At 33.5% G+C, this 27,439-nt stretch overlaps 2 protein-coding genes across 2 annotated transcripts; one reads left to right on the plus strand and one right to left on the minus strand.

Annotated features, from left to right (window-relative positions):
• Positions 1-654: 654 nt before the first annotated feature.
• LOC101253168 (sialyltransferase-like protein 2) lies at positions 655-6,989 on the minus strand. Its single transcript, XM_004235252.4, has 12 exons — positions 6,604-6,989; positions 6,435-6,508; positions 4,744-4,833; positions 4,393-4,470; positions 4,113-4,213; positions 3,530-3,722; positions 3,362-3,452; positions 3,223-3,287; positions 2,258-2,412; positions 2,059-2,140; positions 1,424-1,533; positions 655-1,289 (listed from the first exon to the last, which is right to left on the minus strand). Exons 1-12 carry the CDS (start codon positions 6,689-6,691, stop codon positions 1,073-1,075), a joined length of 1,344 nt encoding a protein of 447 aa, XP_004235300.1. The 5' UTR covers positions 6,692-6,989; the 3' UTR covers positions 655-1,072.
• A 1,339-nt stretch (positions 6,990-8,328) lies between these two features.
• Positions 8,329-20,610, plus strand: LOC101251661 (V-type proton ATPase subunit C). Its single transcript, XM_004235247.5, has 11 exons — positions 8,329-8,656; positions 8,744-8,812; positions 9,065-9,192; positions 9,263-9,362; positions 11,839-11,906; positions 12,995-13,136; positions 13,373-13,489; positions 13,642-13,767; positions 19,332-19,415; positions 19,520-19,599; positions 20,238-20,610. The coding sequence occupies exons 1-11, from the start codon at positions 8,537-8,539 to the stop codon at positions 20,332-20,334; spliced, it is 1,131 nt and encodes a 376-aa protein (XP_004235295.1). The 5' UTR covers positions 8,329-8,536; the 3' UTR covers positions 20,335-20,610.
• The last annotated feature ends 6,829 nt before the right edge of the window (positions 20,611-27,439 follow it).

A 27,439-nucleotide genomic window follows, 5' to 3' on the forward strand; every position in this document is an offset into this window, starting at 1 on the left:
AGAATATTTTATTCCAAATCTAAATAAAAGGCCTGTCATAGAAACAAGCACCGATAAATTTTCAGAGTTCTGCTTTCCACGTATATGGATTTTCAGAATGTTTGAGATTCTTATCCAAACCAATGAATTGATTATTTAGATGCCACTTTGTTTTGTTATGCTATGTGCTTTCACCTCATCTTGAATTTGCTTCTTGATGTTCTGGACCAAATGTGCAGAACCATTTTATCTTTCTGTTTTTGTGTTCCAAAGAACCTGAATCATGCTCGACCAATTCTGTAACATCGGCTCTTCTAAATTTTGTAAAGAGATGTAAGAATCAAGTTTGCAAGGATGTAAATACTAATTTGCCAGAAAATGGCATCCTGGTAGTTAAGAAACTTTTATTGCATGGTTATTCTCATTCCCAGATATCAGGATTATTTTATGAAAAATAAAAAGGGCAACCAGGATCGTTTCTGGTTTCGCATTCAGAACAGGATTTAGATGTTTTCCCAACTGTATATATCAGAAGCTGTACGAGCCATTCTAATTGAAAATAGAGTTGAACAACTCCAATGATGTATGTTCTGAAAAAGAATATGAGTATTATATTTTCAGATTAAGATTTTGTTGTTGAATGATACCATAAATTAAATGGACAAAGATGTTAGATTTTCTAATCCATAACAAATGCTGATTAGCGCTTGATTTCTTCATTTCATATATTAAAACCAACACCACGAGAAAAGAGCCGGTTGCTCATTACATTTTAAAAGGCTAAACTAACTGAAAGAGAGTCATCCTGGTCCCATACAAGCCGCCAAAAGAATACATGAATATAAAGAGAACTCTGCTGTATAATTTTGGTAAGAGAAGAGCGAGCCACCTTAACCTTGGACGCGAGAAGGCCTTGTCAACAATACTTGTAACCAACTTTGAGCAAAACATTCAGGTAGCAAGCACGCAAATTCTCAAGACAGTGGGGAATGGTCAACAAGTGCACCAAAAGAAAAAGTTGGCAGACCATCTTCCCAAAGAACGCAGGGCTTTTTCACAGCATGACCCTGAAGTTTGGTGTAATGAATTCGTGTTAATTTAGTTTTCTGACTATCAACTTGTTGGGAACTGTGCAGAGTTGGCCATGTCCTGGATTGTGCTCCAAAGGATACATTGTAGTGCCTTTTACATATTTCCGATGTTCAACAGCTGCTTTTCTAAGGTTTGACATGTCCACATCATTTCCTTTCTGTTGCTTCTTGATTATGGAACATGTAGCCAAAAGATTGGTCGATCCAGCTCCGACTCTCCTACAGGCATGCAAACCAAGCTTATATAAGGTTGTTGAACAAATTAAACAAAGGGACTTGAGATGAAATTGGGATGTGGATTTTCTTGACAGTTGAAATACAGTTTATTGCCACTGAAAGAAACAGTCATTCACCTGAGCAACTTCTCTGATGCAATTCGGGCAGCAATGATTGTGCTGCGGCTGGGTAACCACTTCACAACACGATCTGGATCGGCTCGCATTGGAGAATGGATTTTAATAAGCTTTAAAAAATTGATAAATGTTAGATTTGCAATATATCAACGAAGAACGTTCTTATACCCTAAAGAGAATGTAACAACAGCTAAGCATCCAAGTGATATTACTAGCTGTACTATGACTGTTTTCAAGCTTCTATGTTAGGAGGTCTAAAATCTATATGTTTCTAGTTGTCTCTATTTTATGTATGGTGTAAATATTTCAAGTTTCTAGTTGTCTATTTTAGGAGTATTGTGTAAATGTTTCTCCAGGTTGTATCTGCACCGTCTGTACTTCTGCGTGTGTGTTACCGGCAAATCTGTGATCTCCGTGCTCTCTCTTTAGTGATAAGTGTGCTTACTTTCTTTTCTGACAATTGAAGTAAGTGGTTAAAGACATTATTTTCATAGTATGACCAACTTCCCTCCCCTTAGACTTGTCTAAACAACTTGAACAATGATACTCATACTACACTATTTCAACAGGAATGAAGACTCATCATTTGGGGAAAAAGAAACAGAGTAGCATTTTTATAGGAGTAGTTAACTAACCCCTAGGCATTCCATCATTTGATAATATGCCCTTCCTTGCAGAGGTGTATGACCTTGCCGAGACTCTGAAAAATACCTGGTCCTGTGATGATATAAAAAATTTATTATCACGTATGCAGGAAAGGAAGATGCAATGATACGTTCTAGAAATATTTAGAACAAAGAATATCCACCATAAGCTGTTTTAGCTTCGTCTTACCATTCTTTATAGCCTGGATCAACTGTAAAACCATACATATCGACAGTGTCACAGATGGAGAGGGCAAATTCTAGAGCCTTCAGTCCAGTTCCTTTTGCTGCTGAACCAAAGGATGCACCCAACATGAGATACACTTTGTTGAGAATGGGAACTTCCTACGGAAAGATATACCAAACAGGAAGATGTAAATAAATAATTTCCAGTCTGTCTGAAACAACCTTATTGATGCAGAACACTGGGTTGAGATTCTTCCCACAAAATGATATACTACCAAACAGATTATAGTTTCCAGTCTGCCTCAGAAACAACTTTATTGCATCACATGGCCAAAGATTTATCGAGTTTGGGAAAGACACTTGGGAGTGGATACATTAGCTATGGAATAACAAGCAACACATAATGCAGGAACTATTTCAAGCATACTGACAGCCAAACCAAAATTCTGGCTTATATTTCATTACGAAAGGAAAAGGTCTTCCCAAACTAGATATCAGAAATAACTCATTAAAATTTTGGCTTATTAGATAGACCTTCCCGAAACAAAAGCACACAAAAGTCAGCTGGGATATACAGTCAGTGTTATGATTATACTTGTGTTAACATTCTACATTACAGAATTTCTGCATAGTGATGCAACATACATGACACTCGTTTCCAATATAGTGCAAAATTAAATATTCCAGTTGTTTCATCATCTTATTAATGGACCATATTCTCTTACTTCCGACACCAGTGGATAGTTCTTTAATATCTAAGTTACTAGGCTTCTCCAAAAATGTTGCCGCACTTGTGTCGGGTCCTCCGAAAATGCACTAGTTTTGAAGGATCCGACACGCATCTGATGACATTTTTGAAGAGTCTGAGCAACATAGTTTAATATAGTCTATGTTAATACACATCGTGCAAAACAATGGGGTATTTTACTAGTCCATCTGTGTATATCAAATGCAGAAGAAAGTGCTCACCCGAATCATCTTGTTCATGATATCATGAATAGTTGTTTTGACTATCAACACCTCCTTTCCTCTTTCTGTAGAATTTAAGATATTTAGCATGGTCATAATGAAAGATCAAACCCTACAAAAGTGGGAATTGTGCCAATACCATACAACTCTGCTACTTTGTCAAGAGCTTTAGCAGAACCCCTATTAAGAAGGCGAAATGTACTTTTCGTGCCCACAAATTCTGTGTAGTTCTGTAAAAACCAAAGAAGGCAGGTGTTAGAGGTACACAAAATCAAGTGAAAAAGAGAAGTTGATCAGCTTGCAAAACCTGTATCGGTGCTCCATTTTCCCTGAAAACAGCTTCATAGCTATCAATCTCATCACCAAATTTTGTTTTAAGAAGATCTCCTGAGTTGCCTATAACAGCACATCGACTATACTGCCTTGGAAATAATGGTGGTCTTTCTGGAAGTACTAGAGAGAGCTTCTCCATGCAAAGAGTTCTATTTTCACATTGGTTCCTGCACCAGAAAAGTGATACTCCACAAAAATCAACAACCCACACCAGATTCTTGAGTTACAGGAAGTTGAGGTTCACGCTAATTGTAAAATAATTCATGAAAGATTGAAGAACTTTTATAAGCATTAAGAGGTATCAGCAGAACGATGTAACAAGTATATATTTCGATCTGCTGCAAGATCATATAATATATTCCAATTATATATCACAAAAAGGCAAGCAACAATCAACATAGTGCGACGCAGTAAGAGAGTGTCTACATTAACTTCGAAGCAAAAGTTAATCACTCCAATCATGGTTATGCAGCTAGTTATGCACTTATATAAGGACTTCTAAGTGGTAGTACCAACAATATCAACAATCATATGGTTAAGAGTGAGATCACACTTACAGAAGTACCCCCTTATTAATCCTTCTCCATGCATAGTCCTCCCATCCATTTGGTAGGGCATCAATGTACTCCTTTGTGAGTACTGTGGTACTGTTCCTCACCTAGCAATCATTCCACTGTATTTAAATCAATTGTAGTATGTAAAATAAGGTGCAAGCTGTAAACTTTAGGTAAGCCAAGCTTCAAGCATATGCTCTTGTCAGAGAAAAAGAACACCTTATTTCACTAATAACAGAAATAGTACAAGTTAATCCAGTAGTCGTGTGAAAAAATTACTGACCTGTTCCCAAGTAGCCACAGCTTCACATAAGTTCAGCTCATATGACAAGCCCTCAAGTTCTCCAGTTTTTGGATCTTTCTATTATAAGTGAAACCAAAAAAAAAAAGGTGGTTAAAGTACTAGCTGAGGATATGTAAAAACTAGTTTTGGGTTCCCAAATTTGTGAAATAAGAATCAAGTGATTTGGATTTTATGTGGGCCAGCAGGAAAGAGAATTAGGCAATAATGTGTCATGTGTTGAATGATGATGAAGAAGATAAACTACCATGGTAGCTGCGATAGTTTCCCTATATTCCTATATGGCAAGACAGGGTAGAGGGGTGGGGGACCAGTGAACGAAAGAAAACTTACCCACTTTGGTACTGTTTCACCAGGAAACTTCATTGTAACCTCACAATAGTCCCTGCCACTTGCTGCTTGTAAACCTAATCCATTTGCACTCTGCATCACTTTCCAGTTAGCTAATACAACAAACATGAGGATGGCACATGTTTAACCAATCTTAAAGATCTACTTGCTAAAGTACAGCAGTCTCCGTTCAGGCCTTACATATAAACCAAACACAATAACCAGAACAAAGAAAGCTCACTATTTTTGCAACTGAAGATGCCAAGAGAAAAGGCATAACTATGAAAATATTGCACAAAATAATATTCTTAATCTTTTCAACTTTTCCTGAAGCCAAAGTACACAGATCCATTTAGCTTTGCAGCAGAGAGAGAAGCAACTATTGCTCAGTGCAGAACTAGGAATGACCAAACTGTTGGTTTTAGAAGGAATGTGTTAATTGACAAATGGATATAAAGCTACAAGATTTGGAGCAGGTTAGTGCATCTCAAATGAGCCCGCCTCACTGGTCTGGACAGCTATCAGTAGCGGAAGGTTCACTGTGAAGTCTTGCTACCAAAGTCTCACCAAAACTGGATTTGGAGTGGAAATGATATGGGAAGACCAAAGCTCCTTATAAATTGGGTTGCTTCGGTTGGTTAACGGTTCATGATACCTACTTGAAATAGAGGACTTCCAGAGGGGAGAACTGCAAATTATGCAGCAAATGCTACATGTGTGGAGCATATAAATGGACAATGGACACCTTTTTTGCATTTCCCATTGGCATCCAAATTTTGGGTACTCTTTCTCAAATTTTTGGAGTTGAATGGTGATTCTCGGTCACTTGAAAACTTATTTGCCGTGGATATGGAACTAAGTCCGATGATATCTGAAGAGGATGTGGGGAGAATACCAGCCTACATGGCTTAGGTTTTGTGGAACCAGAGACACTTTTAAGGAAGCCTGTAACTGTATGTGATTTTTAAGTTAAAGGGTTTAGTATGTTAGCTCTCTGGTGTAAATTGCATTATGTATCATGAGAATAGTCTGGTAGATTTCATAGATTCGGTACAGAAAAGCTGATTGTAAAGACTTGGTTATTTCTTTTTGGCAATGGCACGTTGCCTTCGTGTGTGGATGTGGGCTATTAATGAAAAGTTTTGCTTACTTAGCAAGAAAATGTTCTTCATCTTTCATCTTAAACTAAGAGTGCTACTCCATATACTTGAACAAAAAGGAGTGCTACAGACATCCATAAAGCAATGATATCAGAAAATATACAAATAGAGGTAAAAAACACTGACGTCAGCTTAACTAAGATTAACCCACTGCTACAAGAGCAAGCAACAAATCCTGATCTTTTTAGCATTATTTAAAATGAAAAACTATGTAAAAGTTAACTATTGCAGTCTGGTTCAAGGATATTCAATCAGACAAGTTCAGATATGTTAGATAAAGATTACACACAGAGATTTAACAACCCGAGATCCAAGCTAGCAGTAAATAAACAGAAATATGCCAATCAAACCTACGATACCATAATTTTCTCGCGTCTCCACAATGCAGTAACCGGAGTAGTGCACAAAATAAAGATTAACCTAGAGATTTGGCAATTCAGCTACTTCATAGCTTAATTAACTAGAGCAATGAAAACAAACATCGATAGCAAAACTGAAATCACATAACCAAAAGCCACTACAAGTCCAACTCACCACGCACTTCCGGAAACCAGACTGTAGAGAGTGTAACGCCTCCAAATCCTCCTCAGATAAATGATATGATCCATCTGCAAACAAAAAACGAACAAAATATATCAATTCATTCACATTAACAAGTCGGTGCACAACGAAACTTTGAATGGTAAATAAATTATGCTCGCACGTAGAGTGTCGACGCCAGTGATGTAGATGAGAATAGCTGCGAGTCCAGAAGCCAAACAAGCTGCAAGTAAAAACTTCAATAGATTCATCTAAATCTATATTACTACTACTACTTAGCAAATTGTCTGCACTTTCAGTTTGATCAATCAACGAATCGATTGCTCTTTACAGTGAGTGTTCATATGGTTAGCGTTAGATCTGGAGGACGAAATTGAACTGTCTTAAATTTTTCGCTCTCAATTCACTGATGATGCACCAGAAGCTTCTCTTTTAGCTAACAAAATCAAGTTAAAAAACGTGTGTTTCAGTCACTTCAACTTATTCTTTCTCAGTTTAGGTTCATAAACTTACAATATTCCTTCTAACACCCATTGAAATACTACTATTCTATTTTAGACCCAAATAAATTGCCAAAATACGGAAATCTACTCTTTTATACTTGAAAATTATAAAATTTACCTTGATATCTCGAGTTTTCAAAAGTAATTAGATCCAACATTTTCTTTTACCATTAAATATATTTTAAAGGAAAAAATTAAAAAAACAACAAAAGTTGTGAGTACTGACAGATTTTTATATTATTGTCAATTTATTTCAATTTTATATTTTTCTGATTTAATAATTTATTTATCTTTATGGACTATATTAGAATTTAAATTGTACATTAACTAAATTTATTACATTTCAACAAATTAAATGTAATGCATCTTAACTCCTGACCTATAAGTCGTGGATATTATTAGCAATCGAGGGATTAAGTTTTATAATAGTCATTTTTGGTAACACTTAAGTCAAAAAAACTATTTTTTGTTGGTGTTAGAGTTCCTCAACTAACCGATTATAACACTAAGTTATAAAATTAATTTTTGTAACAAAAAATTATGAGATAGTTGCTAAGAAATTAAGAATCATAAAAATGTCCTATTTTTAGTTGTAGCTGAGTGACTTTATTAAGTATAAAAATTTATTTTTGTCATTTTAATATTAGTACAATAAAATCAGTGATTGATCGTAAAATTAAGACCTTTTTAATAATTATTAAATCTTTCTTATTTTTTTCACATGTTATAATGTCTCGTGTTGATTTGATTTGCTTAGACCTCATTTAGGGTATATATGATCCTTCTAGCAAAGTTCAAGATATATTTTATTTTAATTTTTTTCACACATAAATTATTAATTTTTACTTCTTTGATTATCATTATTGGAGTTTTTATTCTTATTTTATTATTTTTTTTATTCCTTAATGATGTAAGAAAAAATTTTAAAACATTTTTTTGGCTACATATAATTTCAAACTATTTTTCTGCTATATTGCAATTTAGTTTTTGTATTTGAAAAAAAAAATTGTGTCATCTATGATAAATTTTACAAGAATATTAGTGAAACATAAATAAATTTAACCATCATAATAATAAATCTATATTAGTCATTGAAACAAAAAGAAAATTAAAAAATATATGCTCGAGGATAATTGAATATACTCATATAAGATTATATTTATTTAAAAATATTATCAAAAAATTAAAATAAAATTATCTTTTTCACTTCCATTAGAAAAAAAAATATATATGAGCTATCTGTTTACATCAATAAAATATATATGAATCTCTTTTATAATAAAAAAATATATTAGCTTTAAATGATAAAATTAAAATATATCAAATCCGTTTTCCTTAAAACTAATCAAACTTCAATAATAGAAAAAAAAACAAAAGAAAAACTTAGGTCCCTCTTCAATTGACACCACAGATTCAAACAACAGGGGGTGTTAGTGTAATTCCGAAACTCTGCGAAGGTGCTTCTATTAACGCATATGGACACACAAGTCACAACTACATAAGGTCCGGGGGACTAAAAAGTTCAACGACTCGTATTTCTATCTTCCTTTGCATCTAATCAATCAAACCAAGAAGAAGAACAAGTGTGGAATAATGGCTTCCAGGTATTGGGTGGTTTCTCTTCCCGTTCAGCAAAATTCTTCTACTACTTCTCTCTGGAGTCGCCTTCAAGAATCCATATCCAGGCATTCATTCGACACTCCTCTTTACAGAGTAAGCTCTGCCATTCCTCTAACATATTTTACTGAGATCTGTCTGATTTTTTGGATCACCTTCATTTTTTTCTCGTTGAATTTGCAGTTTAACATCCCTAATCTCCGTGTCGGTACATTGGATTCGCTTTTAGCTCTCAGCGATGATCTCATCAAGGTGAGTTTTGTTTTTTCTCGCTCTCTCTCTCTCTACATTTTGATGTGGTCTCTGTTTTAGTTCAAAGCATTTGTAATGTGTGATCTATAATGGATTGTTATCATTTTCTCGGTTTTAGTGGATACTAGCTGCAATTTTGCAATTGGGGAAGGGAATAGGTAGAGTTTGATTATCCATATTCAGGAATCGAGAAATTTAGTTAATTAAGGTGGTATTGATGCGAATCTGATGTGGGAAGTTTGAATTTTGCAGTCAAATAGCTTCATTGAAGGGGTCTGCTCCAAGACACGGCGTCAGATCGAGGAATTGGAGAGAGTTTCCGGCGTTCTCAGTAGCTCTCTCACTGTAGATGGAGTTCCTGTTGACTCATACCTCACTAGGTAATCACGTAATTTGACTGCTTTCATCATGTGAACATTTTTCTGACAAGAAATTTCATATTCGTCATAGGTTTGCATGGGATGAGGCAAAGTATCCCACTATGTCACCTCTTAAGGAGATTGTGGATGGAATTCACAGCCAAGTTGCCAAGATTGAGGATGACCTTAAGGTATCTATGCTGTTGTGTTATATGAAACAAGTATGGATATTGGCATGTCAGAGATCTTATTTGTATAATTTTCAATTTTTGTTGGGTGGTGACGGGTTTTGCAATTCAAATCTCACAGAAAATATTCACAATACAAGTAAATAGTTATAATTTGTCCAATATGTATAAGGTGGTGAAGTAAACAAAGAAATAGATTTATTATGTAAAGTAAAGTCTAACAACATGAATGAAGCACATAATGATACTCTAATATTACCAGATTAAAAAAAAAGCACATACTGATGCTACCTTAACTGAGTGAGAAAGTAAAGATGAAATATCAATTATTACTTTCACTTTTGACCGTTAAGACTTGTGTTTGCTCTTTGGAGAACTGAATAGGTCCATATCTGCACAAATGTATTTAACCACTTATTTTAATTTCAAGACGCTAGACAATCTTGTGTTTTTTTCCATATGCATTATCAACCCTCAAGGCCTGTAACAGGTTAGATCTCAGAAGGTTTTTTCAATGAAGTGGATATCAATTCTTTATCTGCAAAAGGTGGAGGAACATAATTGACATGTTGAACAATATTGAGTTGGACATATAAAAGAAAAAAGAGAAAAGGTTTGGGGGGGGGGGGGGGAGTTCTAGTATGTTGTGCCACGAGCACTAATGTGAGTCCTATGAAAGAGCAGAAATTTGAGAGCTTTTGAATAGACAGAGGATGGTTTTTTACAGTTGAGGAGTTACTTCTTATTCCTAGTTTCTTTTGGGTGCACCCTCACCCATGAGATAATAATATGTACAAAATACTGGGCGTCTTTTGGAGAAATCATATCTTTATGTAGATTCTATTTCTTGGTAGACCATTTGCATATGGGAGGATTTTCCACCATTAGTCAAATTATATCGTCTCTTACATCACTATTCCTGCTGTTCTTCCAGCTTCTCTTCAAACCAAAATATCTCTCAAAGCTTAGTCTTTTATCCTTCTTCGTGGTAATAGAGTTTGGATATTGAGTCCTTCCTCTTATTTTTGAATTCTGCTGTTGTGAAAAGTATCTTCTTGTTCTCTTATTTGTGGTCAAAGTGTGGGCATTGAGTCCTGCACTGAACATTGAATCTGTAGACACTATTTTGGAAAGTCTTCTCCATTTTTCTTTCTTTATGGCATTAGAGTCTAGGTATTAAGTTTCATCATCTAAATATTGCATTTATTGTCATTGTTTCGACAATATTTTTGGCTATTCTATTATTTTTTTTTAAGTAAAAACTTTTTTGGCTACTCTTCAGCTACTTATTCAATTTACGATGATAATGTCCCTGATGTTTACATCACCATAGCTTTTTCTTTTTGGTAATTGAGAACTTGCTTATTTCGGGGTGCTGCAACAAGCCGTTATGTGGCTTAGCTTGGAAAATGACCTTAGGCCTCTTTGAATCGTCACTTTACCATAAAATCCCTTCCTTGAACATTGATCTTAGTCAACCCTGTTGAGCCTTAACTTGTTTCATAGAAACCATGTTACACACCTTGACCCACTGGTGGCGGGCAAGCGAAGTATCCAAAGGACACATAGCCGAGGGCGAATCCAAGATCCCGTTTCAGGGTCTCTACTTTACTGAAATAATACTGAGCCATTCTTCCTACTTCTGCAGCCCTGGTGACTATCATGAGGAAAGAATTGTAGCACTGCTTTACATTTTGTTGAAGAGTCCATGTCGGATGAAAAGGGGGTGGGTGGTCTCCTTATATGGCCTCGAACAATCCTCCCTCATTAGCTAGCTTTTGAGGTTGAATTAGGCCCAACATCCATTTCTTTAACACTTTGCAATGATTGTCTGTTATCTCAACGGCATTATTTCAAGATGCTAATGTTATAAATTTTACTAATGAAGCGAGAAAAACACGCATATACAGTATACCAGCAACCATTCAGAATAGTGCTTTATCAATAATAACTTTCTTCAGTATGTTCTACTTGGCATTTTATTTTTGATTAATTCAAGTTACTTCACTACCTTGAGTTTGAGATATAGTGCCTTGAAAGTTGAGAGAACTAATATTGTTTTTATGTTAGGAATTATCGAAGTTAGTAATATATTTTATCCTAGATGGTTGTGTTATAATTAGGAATTCTAGTCATGAGGAAAGTTTCTTTAATATAAAATATCCTTATTTCATACATCATTTTTTCAATTAAGTATGACAATGGTGGGGTTGAGTCTTATTATAGTTTTCTATGAGATACTTCATTTTGGATTAAATGTTGAGTATAAAGTATCTTGATTTACTACTAAGGGTTTTCTAATCATAATATTGGCTATATTGCTCGAACAATATCATTTCCTAACGATATGACAATAGATGATACTACTTTCTATTCTGATAGTTCGAAATTATCAAAGGGTTTCTGCAAAATGTCATGTAAATTGTGCCAATAATTAGATAGTTTGATCGCTCTTACATCTGTTGGTTATCTATGACAGGTTCGTGTTTCTGAGTATAACAATGTGCGTAGTCAACTAAATGCCATCAACCGAAAACAAACCGGAAGGTATGTAAGAGATGGGATTTCATTTTATAAACATGGACTTCCACTTAATGGTGATTTGTCAGTTTTGACTATTCAGCTATGTTATTATTGATTTACCAACAAAAGCTTTACCTAGTGCCTAATGTTTGTCAGTTACACTTGCAACATAGATGGACATAATTGTAGAATTTAAAAAGGGAGAGAGAACTTAAGACGGGCTATGTCCAAATAGCCTTCTATTCGACATGGAAAGCTTTTTTATAAAGATCATACATGGAAAATACATCCATGTTGGTCGACAGATATTAAACGTGGCCCTCATGACCCCAGAGCTTTGGTCTAGTGGTAAGAATTCAACTTGTGATGTGTGGGTTAAGTGCACATCATGTGTTCAAACTCTGCCGCTGACAAAATTCTGTTATTCAATTGGAAAAGAGTAGAGTGGTGGACTCATTATCCACAGAGTTCCAGACCGTGTGCCACTGACCCTTCGGAATTTCTCGGTAATCAAAAGAAAAAGTGGCCCTCATGTTATATGGTCGGTTAGAATTGTGTGCACAAAATAAGAAGAAGAAGAAGAAGAAGTAGCTACTGTCAAAATGTACCTTAAATCAATTATATTCCTATGATCTAAATTAATTTTGAATTTACATGTCGTGGTGATAGATGAATTGTTTTAAAACAATATGTGGTGATAGATAGTTTTGCATTAGATATATCACTAACAAATGAAATTTTAGGGATTATAGGATCTCCATTTGGATAAGAGAAATTAAAAATAGAACTTCCATACAGAGTGCTAGATTTATGTTGCTCATAGAAACTTTAAAATCTTTTGGAGAAGATCACAAAAATTCTGAAGTTTGGTGCTCTGGTCTTGGAACTTATCCTTATCAAAGGATCAGGGAGACTGCTCTTCAATGTTTGGTTCTTTGTTATTTGTTGTTTTAATTGGTTAATGATTGGAATTTCCTCTGAGATTCTGAGGTGGTGGCGGCGGCCTAAATAATCTTTGGAGTTGCTGATCTTGGTTGCTATAATTGTTCTTGAATTAGTATCTACTTGGTAATTGACATTCTAGCTGATGTGCTTGGTGATTTTTGTTCCAGCTTAGCTGTCCGTGATCTGTCCAATTTGGTAAAGCCAGCAGATGTTGTTACCTCAGAACACCTAACAACTCTCCTTGCTGTTGTTTCTAAATACTCACAGAAAGACTGGTTATCCAGTTACGAGACCCTGACCACCTACGTGGTAAGAAGTTTGTTGGATACAGTTTATAGCTTTACATATCTTCTATTTACTTGGATTGTGTCTCTCCTATGCATAGTGATTCTGATTTTGGCAATGGATATTGGATTAGTTTATTCTCCTTAGAGGACAAACTGGATTTCTTACTTATTTCGTGAATTTGGAAATGTTTTTATCTTTCTGAATTCTTTATAGTGCTATCCCACAAGTTCTCCTTTTTCACTTAACTAATTGTTTAGGTTCCCAGATCTTCTAAGATGCTCTATGAGGACAATGAATATGCTCTTTATACGGTAACATTATTCAACCGTGATGCCGACAATTTCAAGAATAAGGCGCGTGAAAGAGGCTTCCAGGTAGTTTTCCTTACCTTTTCCAAGTCTCTCTTTTCCAGGACACCCATCAGGTGGAAGAATAGTTTTTTTAATATGTAAAACTGTGTGGTTGGAAGAACTATTGGTAGAGGAAGGCGTCATCTAAAGAGAGTCTTATGCTACATTTGATTCAGATTCGTGATTTCGAACATAATCCAGAGACTCAAGAAAGCCGGAAACAAGAGCTGGAAAAACTGATGCAAGATCAAGAGACATTCAGAAGCTCTCTGTTGCAGTGGTGCTATACCAGTTATGGGGAGGTACTTCCCTCTTAAGAACCTATTGTACTTTAAAGCATTTCTGAATACATTTTTTTGCTAACTGTTAAGTTATTGAGATTCATAGACTTCTCGCTGTGGTACTGGCTTTAAATTTGAGATGCTTTTCAGTCTCTTAAGGAAATGAAAAAATGAATTGATTTTTCAAAATATTTCTAAACTACTTAATTATGGACTTGAAGTATCTTTCTTAGTTTGGGTTTACTTGGATGAAGTCTATGGGTCAACCAAGATCACTTTACAATCAGATGCTAACTTGAATTTTGATTAATTCAAAGGGATGGAATGAGTTCACTCTTCTAGAATTTGTGATCTGATAGAGGTTGGTGGAAGTGAAATGATTATGAGATCCAAGAGAATATATTCCCGAATTGGTTGCATGAACTTTCGGAATGAACTATTGAAGAAGATATAATAGACCACTCCAGTAACAATGCATGTGGTGGTCTGGAGCCTTACTTTTGCTTTGTAACCAAGTCTCATTTTACATGAGCAACATATGAAACAGAGGGAGCACGTTCTGGGATTAGAAAAAGGCTTTTGCAATCTTTTCTTTCACTACTTTTGAGAAAGATCTCTGTTTTCATTATTTAGAAATGAACCATGGAAAGAATAAATGGATAACGATCATAACCTATCAACTTATCCCAGAAAGAGGAGCAAAGAGACCTCAACCTATCAAGGAAAAAAATAACTCAAAATTGCATTCTCTGTTGTAAGAACTTTAAAAAACAATGATTGCAGAGACCTAAAATATTTACCAACCAAGAATAAGGATACAGGAATAAATAGATAAAATAGGGAGATATTGAAGCGTAGAAAGGGGGCAGGCTGTGGTGGAATGATTTACCAAATGTGAATTGGTATCAATCAAGTTTGGGAGTTGTTCTTAATCTTTTCATTCCTTTTCTAATTAAATGTTGGTGGATATTTTCATAGCGTTCATATGCCAATAATGAAGCTATTAAGCTTTCCAGTACTTGACGATGAAATGCATCATGGCTTGGAGAGAGGACAGGCTCTTAATTAGGGGGAAACAGGGTCAACAGAACATGTGATTTTCCTTATCTTAGAAAGCAGGAGGTTGTCTGCATCAGCTGGTGTTTATATGTGCTAGGAGGCGGAAGAGGATTTAGATCATCTGTTTCTTCTTCATTGTTGTCTTTCCATGAGGTGATGGTGGGATATGTTTGAATGGCTTGGTACTTCTTGGGGCTATATCAAGAACGGTGAAAGAATTGGTGTTCAGTTGGAAGAGTGGAAGAAAGAGAAGAAGGTTTAGAGCATGGAACTTGGTTCCATTAGCATTTGTGTGGGTGGTCTTAGAGAGAGAAATGGGAGACTTATAAAGGGGTAGAGTTGAGTTTTTCTCATAATCATTGGCCAGACAGCCGCATATATGAGTCATAGCCACCTGCTGACAACAAAACCTATTTGATTCTCTGTCAGGATAGTAGAAGCTCTATTCACCATATAACAATATGACGATCGAACGTAATTTAGCCTCAAAAATTAGCTCATGAGGGGAGGATTGCCGAAGTTCCCAAAAGCAAGCTAACTCATGAGATGAGTATTGTCCAAGTCCATATAAGCAGACCACTGGCTTATTTCCCAATAATGTAGGATTAACGCATTCAAACACCCCTCTTCACGCTCAGGCCCAACTAGAGCGTGGACCGAGAGCCCAAATAGGGATAGACCTGACTCTAATACCGTGTGAGGAACAAAGGAGAAATAATATTATTGAATTGTATATCTACATAATTACATTGAGACCCTATTTATAGTCATTATAATGCAATTCTTTCCAACTAGGATTCTATATACTAATTATTTTTCAAAAAGGATTCTATATACAAATTATTTTCCAAGTAGAACACTCTACATACTATTCTTGTTCCTATTCCTATTCTAACACATACCACTATTTTGTCCTTCGAGTTTCGCTATTACATGTTGTTTCTTATACTTCGGTTATCGCCTTATTTTGCTATCATTATTTGGCTTTGGTTACAATTGTTAAGCCGAGATTCATGACCTCTCTACCCAGCAAAGGTAAGGGTTTCACAGGGTATGTTGTCGTATTGTTCCTTGTTTGCTGTTGTTGTTAAATGTTTTCCGTATTATTTGCAATGCCTTCTCTATTTTTGTAAATTTTTTTTTCAAATTGCTTTGTTATACGTTGTTTGAGCCGAGGGTCATTTGATAATAGCCTTTTTACCTCCATTAGTGTGCGGGTAAGGTTTGCGTACACTCTACCTTCCCCAGACTTCTCATATGGGATGTTATCGTTGTTTCTGTTGTGTCCTTGCCTTGCTAAAAAAATTAAGGATATTTTTGTAGTTTATCTCCTAGAAATAGAGAAAAAGTAAAAACAACAAAACAATCATCTGCCATCTTACCCTTTCAACATATTCTCCCATTCCCACTTTCCCTGGAGACCCATGATGGCTCCCTAATCAAATGCTCCCACTCAACCTACTGCCCTAACCCTTCGCACCTACACCATCCTTTTTCTCTTTCCCCTCCCATCTCATTCCACAACCTACTATCCGATTTTTTCCCCAACAAAAGTTTGAAAATTTGGGAGATCACTTTTATGGCCAACCTACTTCCCTAACCCTTCACACCTACACCATCCTTTTTCTCTTTTCCCTCCCATCTCATTCCACAACCTACTATCTGATTTTTTCCCCAACAAAAGTTTGAAAATTTGGGAGATCACTTTTATGGCCCATCATAAATATTCTTCTAGTTATGTGCCCTTTTCGGAGAAGATCAGTAATAAACTGGAAACCATATTTATGGGCTATGGCCCATTGGAAATATTCTTTTTGTTATGTTACCATTTTTGGAGGAGATTGGTAATAAAGCAGGAGACCGGTTAATAAAAACACACGAAATCCTTGTAGGATGGTTTTCTTCTATTCATATTGTAATTGATTATAAGAGATCATTAGATTCTTTTGTGCCAGTATGCGAATTCTAGCACACCTAATTCCTCCAGCATTATTAATTTATCCTAGAGAGTGAGAAGGAAAGGGAATTGTTGCATGTTACGTATGAAATAGTTGCCAAGCAACCAAGTTGACTGTTGTGGTTCACTGGTATGCTGTTGTTGGATATAAAAAATTTGAAAGACAAAGAAATGCCTGTATGAAGCTCTGATGCATTTCATCTTAAGAACCTATCGCGAGTTTGTACTGTGAATTTCTTTTTTTGCCAGAATTATGATCATATATGTGGTATAAAGAGAGGGATGAGTTTTGGAGACCCTTTCATGGGGGAGAGGGTGAGACAAGGCAGTTAAGGCCTAAGGGTGTCCAATTGTTTGGTCAAAACAGGAATTACCAACTGTTCAAGTTGAATAAAAATGACATATAGCTAATTTGCTTTTGATTTTAGTTTCTTTTACAATATCCGAAATCTTGGTTATTCAATTTATTCAGCAATGTAAAATCCAATGCAAGTAATAAAAATCATAGTTATATTTTTGTATATTACGGAGGAACGGATCATTGGGTATGCACTTGGTTAATCTATACAAATAAATAAAGCCTTGATCTCATAGAGGGAATATAGTTTTGGTTTGACGTCCAGCTAATTTTTCTCCTCAACTGTTTTATACAATGTCTGTTCAGTTTCGAAATTCTAGTATGTTGTTTTGCTACCAAATGTTTACTGTTTTATTACTTAGCATTAGGTATATTCCCGAGTGTACCCATTGGCTAGTCCAACTTTACTGATGTGGCGCACCAGGGTTGAGGTAGAGCATGCAAATGAGTTCTAACGAGAGTTTTGAACGAGTTAAGTTTATAATCGAGTGTTCAGTTAGCACCAACATCAGGAGAAGAAATTAACTCTTAGGCCTCAACATTGAGTTGAGCTAATTTATGCTTGGGTCAGCTTGCTCATATTTCAGCTTAGGCTGGCTAAGGTTCTTTTTGATACAGATGAGCTGAGCCAGGCTTGGTTTGTTTGGTATTGTCAAAGGCATCGCGAAAATCACTTGTTTCCAACACTGAAGGTCTTCAACAAGGTATTCAGCTCATGAAGATGCATTTAATGAGCTGAGATACTCATTGGAACTATAATATTACTTTACATTTCATTTGACAGGGTAAAATTGTTGAGTGGACAAGATTATTTATGTCGTTAGAGAACTCTAATAATCTTGTTTACTACATCTTGACATCCCTCTAATTTGGTTATGGAGGACTAATTATAGGAAGTCTCATGTCCAATATTTAGTCAATATTTGATTCTTATTACTCAAAATGCAAGGATTAAAACTTTTGGAAACTGGACCTAATGTTTAATTGGAAAGTGAACTGGCCATTTGGACACACATAAAGGGAGTACCAGTGAGAGCGATGAGGGGGTTTGTAGTCATGAAATTCGTTTGACGGCTCAACAAGTCATATTTTCCATTCAAATCAGTAGTTACAGCCTGAATCTTCATTAATCTAGAACCCCCCAAGTCATGCTTGCCCTGAAAACGTCACGGTTTGGCTGGTTATCTGTCGCCAGTTTCATAGGAAAAACAAACTTTCTGACAAAAAGGTACGCATTGCTCTTAAATATATTGGTGCTGTTAGATGATGATAGTGATAAACCATTTAGAGATGGCTACTTCAAAGGAGAATGGTGGGGGAGATTGGAGGAGGTTCCAAATTTCTGCAACATGGATTGTGTTAAGGATATTAGCTTCAGATATTAAACCTAACAGGTATGTTCAATTTAGACTAGTGTATGTCGAAGAGTCCATTAGAAAATTATAAGTATCTATTAATCTATTTTATGTCCATGTCACAGCAATTCATGAAGTTCCATTTGGGCTTGGGCAATAAAGGGTCCATATAACATAATTGATAATTCTATGTGGTGATGTTCGGAGTTTGTTCCCAGAAAGTACAAACAGTATCAGCATGTAAGAGAATATGAGGGTAATTTGCTAAGCCAGAGGGAAAATTTAACTCCTGGTAGGTCAGTCCTTAGCAGCAGTTTGGCTTTCCCTTACCCTTAATGACTTATCATGAGTTTGTCCAACTTCAGCAAAAGTAGAGTATCGTCATGTGGTTTGCGCCTTCCCATTTGGTTTTCTCTTTAGATATTAAGTGCCTTGCCTCGAGTAGAGGCTTTTGTTAGCACACACTTCTTTCATATGAATCTATTATCATTTCAAAGACAAGCCCTTGGTATGTTTCCATTCCAAGGATGTAGACTCATAATCTGTAAGTGTATTGAGGTACCTCCGATTCATGGAGCAGTTTTGGGTTCAACTGGCAAAGAGCAGGAAGACCTTGAATTAGATTTACTGCTTAAACAATAAATCAAAGTAGTAATTAAAAAGTACCCTATTGTGATTTCTATTCTTGCAACTGCTGTAAATCGTAATTACTTTTTAGATTTCACAATCCAATTCGATCTGGGTTCGCTATCCTTTTCTTTTCTTAGTGCTGATTGATTTATTTTCTTTTCGAACTGAAGCGTTCGTAATTGGTGGTTGAAATCCTTGTCTAAAAAGTCCTGCCATCATCCTACAGGTCTTTAGCTCCTGGATGCACTTTTGTGCTGTGCGTATCTTTGCTGAGAGCATTTTGAGATACGGGTTGCCTCCATCATTTTTGGTAATTCATTTGAACCCTCCAATATTATGTTTTTCAACAACTCTTTTAGTTGTATTTAGATTATTATCACTAATCATAACTTAAGGTCTGACATAAATTTTCAGTCTGTTGTTTTGGCACCCTCAATCAAAAGTGAGAAGAAAGTACGTTCCATTCTCGAGTCACTCTGCGACAGTTCAAACAGGTATGTGATAAAGAATCCGATCGTAACCATATTTGACATAGACACCCTCCTAGATCTAGATGCACTAAAACACTATATGTGCAAGAGTTTTATGTGCTTGGGAATGAATGATTTTAAGTCCCTATGGTTTTCTCCCTGTAGTAAATAATGCCTTGTTTGTTCTCCTTGAAAGAACTGGTTTTTTATAAGCATGTTATATTTTTCCCTGAACTCCAGCCCAAAGGAACCTGTTATGAAGTTTTTAACGTGCTAAAATTCTATTGCATGATCGTCAATGGAGTTTATAAAGCACATGATATATTTCTACATGTTTCTAGACCCCCACTTGTGGAATTACACTGGGTTTGTTGTTATTTGTTGTTGTTGTTTCCACCAAATAAGAACACACCTAACATGGATGCATTTAGGCTGACCATTACTGGTCCCGGGTACATGCATCTTTACTTCAGGCTGAAAGTTGTGATAACGGTGGACTGAGTAAATTGTAAGAAAAGAACATGCATTTCTTCAGTTGCAATTGGCCACATCTATGTGGTCCTTGGAACTTACATGTTTTCCTGCTCAATCTTTGACTGACGTTTATTTAATGTTTCTATTAGCATGTTCCCTATTTATATTGTTTTTAAATTGAATTGCAGCAATTTCTGGAAAGCTGATGATGAAGGAGGAATGGCTGGTTTTGGAGGTGACACAGAGGCTCATCCTTACGTCTCCTTCACCATAAATCTTGTTTGAGTTCGAGGAATGACTTTGTCTGTCCATTGCATTGGTTCGATTCTAGTTGCTATCATCAATAAGGGCAGGTTGCGCACTTGTACTATATAGAGGATTGTCCAATTATTATTTTTTCAATATTATATGTTTATTGTAAAACATATTTATTTTTATTACCTTATCCTGCCTCCTTTATAGGGGTTGATTGTATTCCAACTCTTGCTGAAAATTTTAAAGATATTTTGCTACGTATTGGAAATCTTTTTCCCAACTAAATGTGATTTGTTCTTGATTTAAGCCTGTAAATCTCATCATTTGTTTCTTTAAATGTGATGGCATTTTCTCTCTTAAGCTAAGCTAGCTTGATCTTTGTTAGTCAAAGCAAGACCTAAAGTTTAGAGAACGATGCACACACAATTGCCAAAACGACTACAATGATTACTCAAATCGTAAATTTGTCTAGTTTTACGTTGGATACTTTGCATATCAATGTGAGCATTGAGCAAACTTGCTCAGAGTTAATTACCATGATAACTGATTACAATATATTATTTTTCTGATCATTGTGAAACTTTTAAGTTGTACCCAATGAAAGTGAGCAGATTTGTTAAACAATGAGGCAGGAAATGGGTAAGTTCTGCAAGAACTGAAACCAAAAGAGTACACAGTTGCAGCGATACTTAAATGCTTTTGTAAAGTAACTGCCAAATTAGAACCCTTCTCTTCCACCCTACGTATGGAACCTTTCTGTTTGGTTAACGGATTAAATTATTTTGAGATTATAATCTTTGGACTAATGGGATAAAATGAGATATCCCACGACTAAAACTTGCGATAAAATTTATACTATGTTTAGTTGATTGGTATAAATTAATTCTGAAATGTCTCACCTTATCCGATGTACTAAACGACCAGCAATGGTGTAGTAGGGTATATGGTCCTGGCTAGCTAGTTGGGATAAGGATGTATATCATCATATAAGGCTGTAGTTGAAATAGATGGTAGAGGGCCTTCTCAGGTATGTCTAAAGTCTAAACTCCAAAAAACTTGGGTTTGGTTCATAGCTCCTCAATGTATCTGTTTGAGTGTAGCCCTGTAATCCAACAAAAATAATGACCCACATTCACCATTAATTAACAATGGCCCTCTTATACATATTATTACAAATTTACATGTTGGTTCTGTCAAGTTAGTTAGCTAGACGGAAAATGATGAGCAATTTGTATAATTTTTTGGTTGGATATCTCACGTTCTTATTAAAGTTTACAGTTCCCTTTTGTGTCAATAATGCACAACAAAAACCCTAAATACTCGCAATGTGTCATTAAGAGTTTGTTCACATAGGCATCAGACAGTTTATGCAAAGAAACAAAAACAAACAGCTAGATGCTTTCCAACTAGCTGCCAAATTGGATAATTGTGTGTCGCCTTCATCTACGCTTATATACAAATTTGTGATTTGATGTCAATTTACTCGAGGATTCAACCTTTAAGGTTCTTACCGCCATATTGAACCCATTGATGTTACATATTTAAACTAGACATCCAAAGATACTGAACGATAATTACCCAAAAAATCACGATGGTCAAATGGAGAAAGAGGGAGTTGGTCCCATTTATGATTTATTTTTTTTACTCTTTACTATATAGTATATGAAAGTCAGTTCAAAGAAGGTGTAATAAATATATGAAAGAGGCAAGTCTCTGCTTAATTGTTTACCTTAGCATAAATGCCCATAATAAATAATAATTGAGTATATATATATGTGTGTGGTCCTATTAGCCACGGTTCAGGTTCTTCACATTCTTAGAACCAGGCCACTCACATTAGCCCATCTCAGAGTAGTTGGTAAAATAATAACTTGAAAACCCTTTTCATCAAATACCTATAAGTATCAAAAAAGTGTTTACCTGTTTGAAATTGATTTCATAAATAAGCATACGTATTTAGATAAATGTGTTAGATAAGCAACTACTATGTGTGATCAACAACTTTTTCTATTAAAATATTTACAAAAACATGAATTGAATTCTATGTTTACATAAAATAAAAAAAGAAAAACGAATGACAAAAATATGATAGCGAGATAATTAAAAGTTTATGTTTTAGGAAGGTTATAAAAGACATTCAAGATAAAATCTCTAAGTGTTTGATCAAACCAAGAGTACTTAATTATAAGCTGCAATTCCCCAATCCTCACATGACAAAAGGGGACAAGCACTTGTTGTTTGCTAAATGTGTAGATAAGTTAGTTTTATCAGCTTATAAGTTTTCAAGTCAAACAATATCTCTATTTATTTGTACAAATTTTATTAGGCGTATAAGGACTCCTTTATCCATGGGTAAATTTAATTAAAATAAGTGTTTGTTTATCAAACTGGTCTTTAAGAGTTGGAAAATAATGCTTGGCGTAAAAAAAACAATTTAATAATTAATAAAAATGTTGTATCGATATCTGTATAGCAAGGAGCACTTAATTAAGGTTTATGATTTCTTAAATATTATTTATTTTTTAAAGTAAAATATAAACATTAGACCTAATTAGCAATAAATTTGAAAGGGATACCTTATAATAACTAAGAGACATGCCACCATATCTTATTATTTAAAAAATCAATGTCATCTTGAGCCTCCATGCTTCCCCACCCCCCTCCTGGGGTCTCAAACTAAGAGTAAAATATAACAGAAAGCTAAGGGGACAAAGGCAAATAATAGCAAATAAGCAAAGCCAATATGCCATACAGGGCTTGCTTAGTTGCTTCACACAAGGCCAAATTATAGGAGCTTAATGTGGGACCTTCTTCCCATAGGGTTTTAGCCCAAATCTCTTTCAACACGGTGAAAAAATCAATTCATGGAAATATAATTCTCTGTAGGTCAATGAACCGTACACTAATCCATTTTATTCTTAAAAATTGGATGGATTTGGACTAAATTGCAATCCTAATGGTTCTTTTTTGGTTCAATATGTTATTTATAATCATAATAATGATTTTTTATTAGATAATAACCAAATTGTATATTTATATATAATTGATGAGAGTTTGACAAATTGGGTCATCTCATTACTAACCTTAGAATGGATTTTTAAATGATTTGCATATTCACTAACTCAACATGTGACTCATTGCTTAAACTAATACATGTTGTTTAGCCCAATCCTCTTTTCAATTCACTTCAGTGACATATCTAACCATGAGTTTAGGTGTTTGGTAATAGATAAATGTGAAAATATGTATAGTGTTAAGTGCATTTTTGTTGTGATTTGTTTGTCTATTTTAATTCGTAATATAAGAAATAAAAATAAAATAAAAAATTAAGTTAAAGATATATAAAATCTATGAAAATATACTTTAATCTTGTGTAAACATGTATTATCTAATTAAACAAAGAGTTACCGAAAATGGGAGATTTTTTTTTTAAAAAAAAAGATAGAACAAAAGAAAAACAAAATAAACAAATTAAAATGACCATAGTATTATTATGGATTTAAGTTTTGTATTTGTGCATGTTGATTGTTGTGTATAACTTTTTACGTTTAATTAGAATTGAAGTCACACCATCACCTATATCATGTAATTTTAAATTAGATTTAATATTATAATAGTATGAAATTGGGTCTTAGACGCAATTCAAATCCCAAAAGTTAGCTCAAAGAAAAATAATTATCCGAACCATATAAGGAATCCACTCATCTCATTCATGACCATTAATACAAAACTTTTATCATTTTTTGATAATTAGATAGGACTATAACATACTAATATATTGAACCTTTAAAAAATGAACTTACTAATATTATGTGCGTATAATATAGGTAAGACCAAATATTAGGCATGATAATTTCAACTTCTTTACTATTCGAAATTTCAATATCTAATCTGAAATTTATTTTATGATTGAAAAATACAAACTAAATATCAAAAATATTAAATTTTTGATTGGCCCAAACGATATCGACCCGTAGGTGTCTGCGTTTAAGTCAGAACCGACCCACCTGCTTGATAATGAGATGCATGTCAAACTGTATCCTTCAATCCTTATCGCACTTCTCTCCACCGAAACATTTTATTTTTATTTTTATTTTTATTTATTTGTTTTACTATCGTTTTTGTCTGTTTAAAAGAAAATACTTATCTTTTTTGTTTGTTAATTTCATAATATGCTTAATATCAAAACATTAAGTTCTATTTTGATATATTTTACGTGTTTTGATTTAAAAATGTGAATTTTTATTTTTTTTATTTTGACAGATAAAAGTCAGATAAATAAATTAAAATAAGATCGATATTAGTGTAAGAAAATTTGAACACTTCGACCCCACTATGTTCTTCCTGATGTTCCCTACAATTATTTACATATTTTTAGTGGAACGTGGGTTTTTATTTATAATTTTGAGACTAGTATGGCTAGAAATTACAATTTCAAGAAATTTTCACAATCTTTTAATTACTAGACTAGACAATTATTCTGTATACAGAGTTGTTAATGCTTATAGATATATATATTATATTAAAATTTAATATTTTTATATAATATAATTTTCCAACGAAAAAAATAATTTTTAAAGAAAAGTTAGGTACACCCCGCATCTTAATTAAGAGAGACGTAAACTTTTTTAATTGTAATTGTCTAGTATATGGAGATTGGAGAGGGCACTATAGCCTTTGAGAATTGCAATACAATTAAATTTGCTTTTAGCTATTCTACCACTCACTATTTATCAAATTAAAAAACATTTAAATACCTAGTTACTCTTAGTTAACTTGATTAAGTTAATTATTGAGTACAAATTTAATACGTAAAATATTTTCCTTTTAATAAATAATTATATAAAAAAAATAAAAGTGAAGGAATGTGTAATTTTGAGTCAAATAGGAGAAGAAAAAAGGTCCAAGTGGAAAGTGACAAGATAAATGAAAAGTGACAAAGAGGGATGGAGAGCTCATTGGTACCCCACAAAATTATAGTATTAAGGTGCATATACACGACAATTCCTAATCTACAAAAATCTCTATTTTCGAGCATTGGTCTAGTGGTTGAACATAGGTAAAATTTATAGTATCGAGTTTAAATAAATAAATATATATATATATATATATATATATATATATATATATATATTATGTATTTAAATTTATAATTTATTTTATTTAATTTTTATTGATTATTATGTGTTTTACTTCATTAAATTATGTAATAATGAAAATTGCATTAAATTGATGTACATATTCAATATAGATAAATTTTTTCTATTAAATATATTCTTTTATTATAATTTGGGGTTCGAGTCACGTTCGAAAGTAATGAGAATATCTGATTAATGAAAAAGAATGTTATAAGTAATCATGACACAATTTAAATTCCTCTATTATTAATTAATTGTCTTGAATTAATGTTTAGAGACTTAAGGAATGAAGAAAAAAAATGAAAAGGATTAAAAATGTTCTTAAATTATGCTATTTGGAATAAAAATATCTTCGTTTAGAGTTTGGTTCAAAAATATTTTTATCGTCAATATTTTGATTCAAAAATATCCTTATTGTTATTCAATGGGTCAAAAATACTTGTTTTTCAAATAAATAGATTGTTTATTTCCATTTTTAACATTTTCTAATGATATTTTTTTTTAAATTAACAAATATTTATCTTACTTCAATTCAAAAAATAAAATAAAAAATTAAAATGTTTCTCATTTTATTATAATTATTTTTTATCGTTATATAAATATAAATTAATGAAGGATATACTATGATCTTATATATATGACATATATCATCTTTTGAAAGAGTAAATGAAGTTAGTCTATTTTAATTGACAAATTGAGATTATGAAGAAAAAAGATATTCTTATATTTGTATTTGTTAAAAAGATTTTAAAAGAAAGAAAACAAGAACACGATTCTTTAATAATATTTTAATTAAGAAGAATATATATTTTAAAAAGAAAAAAATAATATATGATTCAGAAAATGGCATTTTCAAACCATTTAGTAACTATAGAGGATAATTTTTATTCCTTTCACATAGTTGAGAGTATTTTTTATTCTCTTTTTTTTAAAAAAAAATCCTCGAAAGCATCGCCTAACATAGGCCTTGCTCAAATTTAATTTTTTTTCTAAGTTAAATGCAATACTTGATAACAAGCGAAAACTGAAAAATAATAATCTTCATTTTCCTCAAAAATCAAAACCTACTTTATACACATATTTTCTCTATTACTTAATATATAATATATACTCTTATTTTAACACCTAGTATATTTGTATATCTAGTAAATGTTTTGTTTTTTCGCCCCATATATTTTTGGATAAATTTCTAGGTAAAGTATTTCTGGAAATGGTTACTTGAACATGTTTTTTGAGACAAAAGAATCGAATTTCTTCTGGAGATTTTTTTAAAAACCGAAATTGCAAAAATAAAATAATATATATAAACACGTTTTTGCTATTTTTTTTTTGGGGTGGGGTGGGGGCATACATAATTAGTAAGTACTATATATTTACTATATTTAGTTGCGAAAAGCAGACATATCACAAATTCACAATCTTATGATCCGTCATGTCACGCGTGCAAGAAGCACAGTTGCTATAAAAAACAATTATTCGATTTTCGATTTCTTATTACTTTTGTAACGATATTTTTAAATTTTTAAATTTTATTGGTATTATATATTTTTCTAGCAAATATATAGTATCTCTAAAAACTTTAACATAGAAAATTTTGAGACTCTGATAAATACCTAATATACATATAACACATATTTTAGGGTGTTGAGTCCCCATATATATAAAACATACACTTATATATACACTTTTCACAATATAGTTGGCTTCTATGCAATTGATGTGTACATAAAATTTGAAAGTATATACATTGAATTCAGTTGCAACTTATACTTTGAAAACACACGTAATCAAAATTAGATATTATAATAATGCGATTTCAATTCAATTAAATTAATACAACAAATTTTACTATGTTTTGATAGGAAAATGATGCTACATTATCCTACTAAAATCTTTTTTTAATAGCATTTTTAGATTCAACTAATTTAAGTTTATTTAAGAAAAATTACTTTTACAAAGTAAGTCAATGGTCCTACCAATGATAGCTCTATGACACA

The sequence above is a fragment of the Solanum lycopersicum genome, chromosome 3, assembly GCF_036512215.1.
Source record: "Solanum lycopersicum chromosome 3, SLM_r2.1".
Lineage (NCBI taxonomy): Eukaryota > Viridiplantae > Streptophyta > Magnoliopsida > Solanales > Solanaceae > Solanum > Solanum lycopersicum.

Excerpts from the sequence above, each read along its gene's own strand:
- LOC101251661 (XM_004235247.5), top strand. The coding sequence starts at position 8,537 with ATGGCTTCCAGGTATTGGGTGGTTTCTCTTCCCGTTCAGCAAAATTCT. Across the intron at positions 8,657-8,743 it reads TCGACACTCCTCTTTACAGA|TTTAACATCCCTAATCTCCG; the intron begins GTAAGCTCTGCC and ends TTGAATTTGCAG. Across the intron at positions 19,416-19,519 it reads GGTTGCCTCCATCATTTTTG|TCTGTTGTTTTGGCACCCTC; the intron begins GTAATTCATTTG and ends ATAAATTTTCAG.
- LOC101253168 (XM_004235252.4), bottom strand. The coding sequence starts at position 6,691 with ATGAATCTATTGAAGTTTTTACTTGCAGCTTGTTTGGCTTCTGGACTC. Across the intron at positions 6,509-6,603 it reads CACTGGCGTCGACACTCTAC|ATGGATCATATCATTTATCT; the intron begins GTGCGAGCATAA and ends TTTTGTTTGCAG. Across the intron at positions 2,413-3,222 it reads TCATGAACAAGATGATTCGG|GAAGTTCCCATTCTCAACAA; the intron begins GTGAGCACTTTC and ends ATCTTTCCGTAG.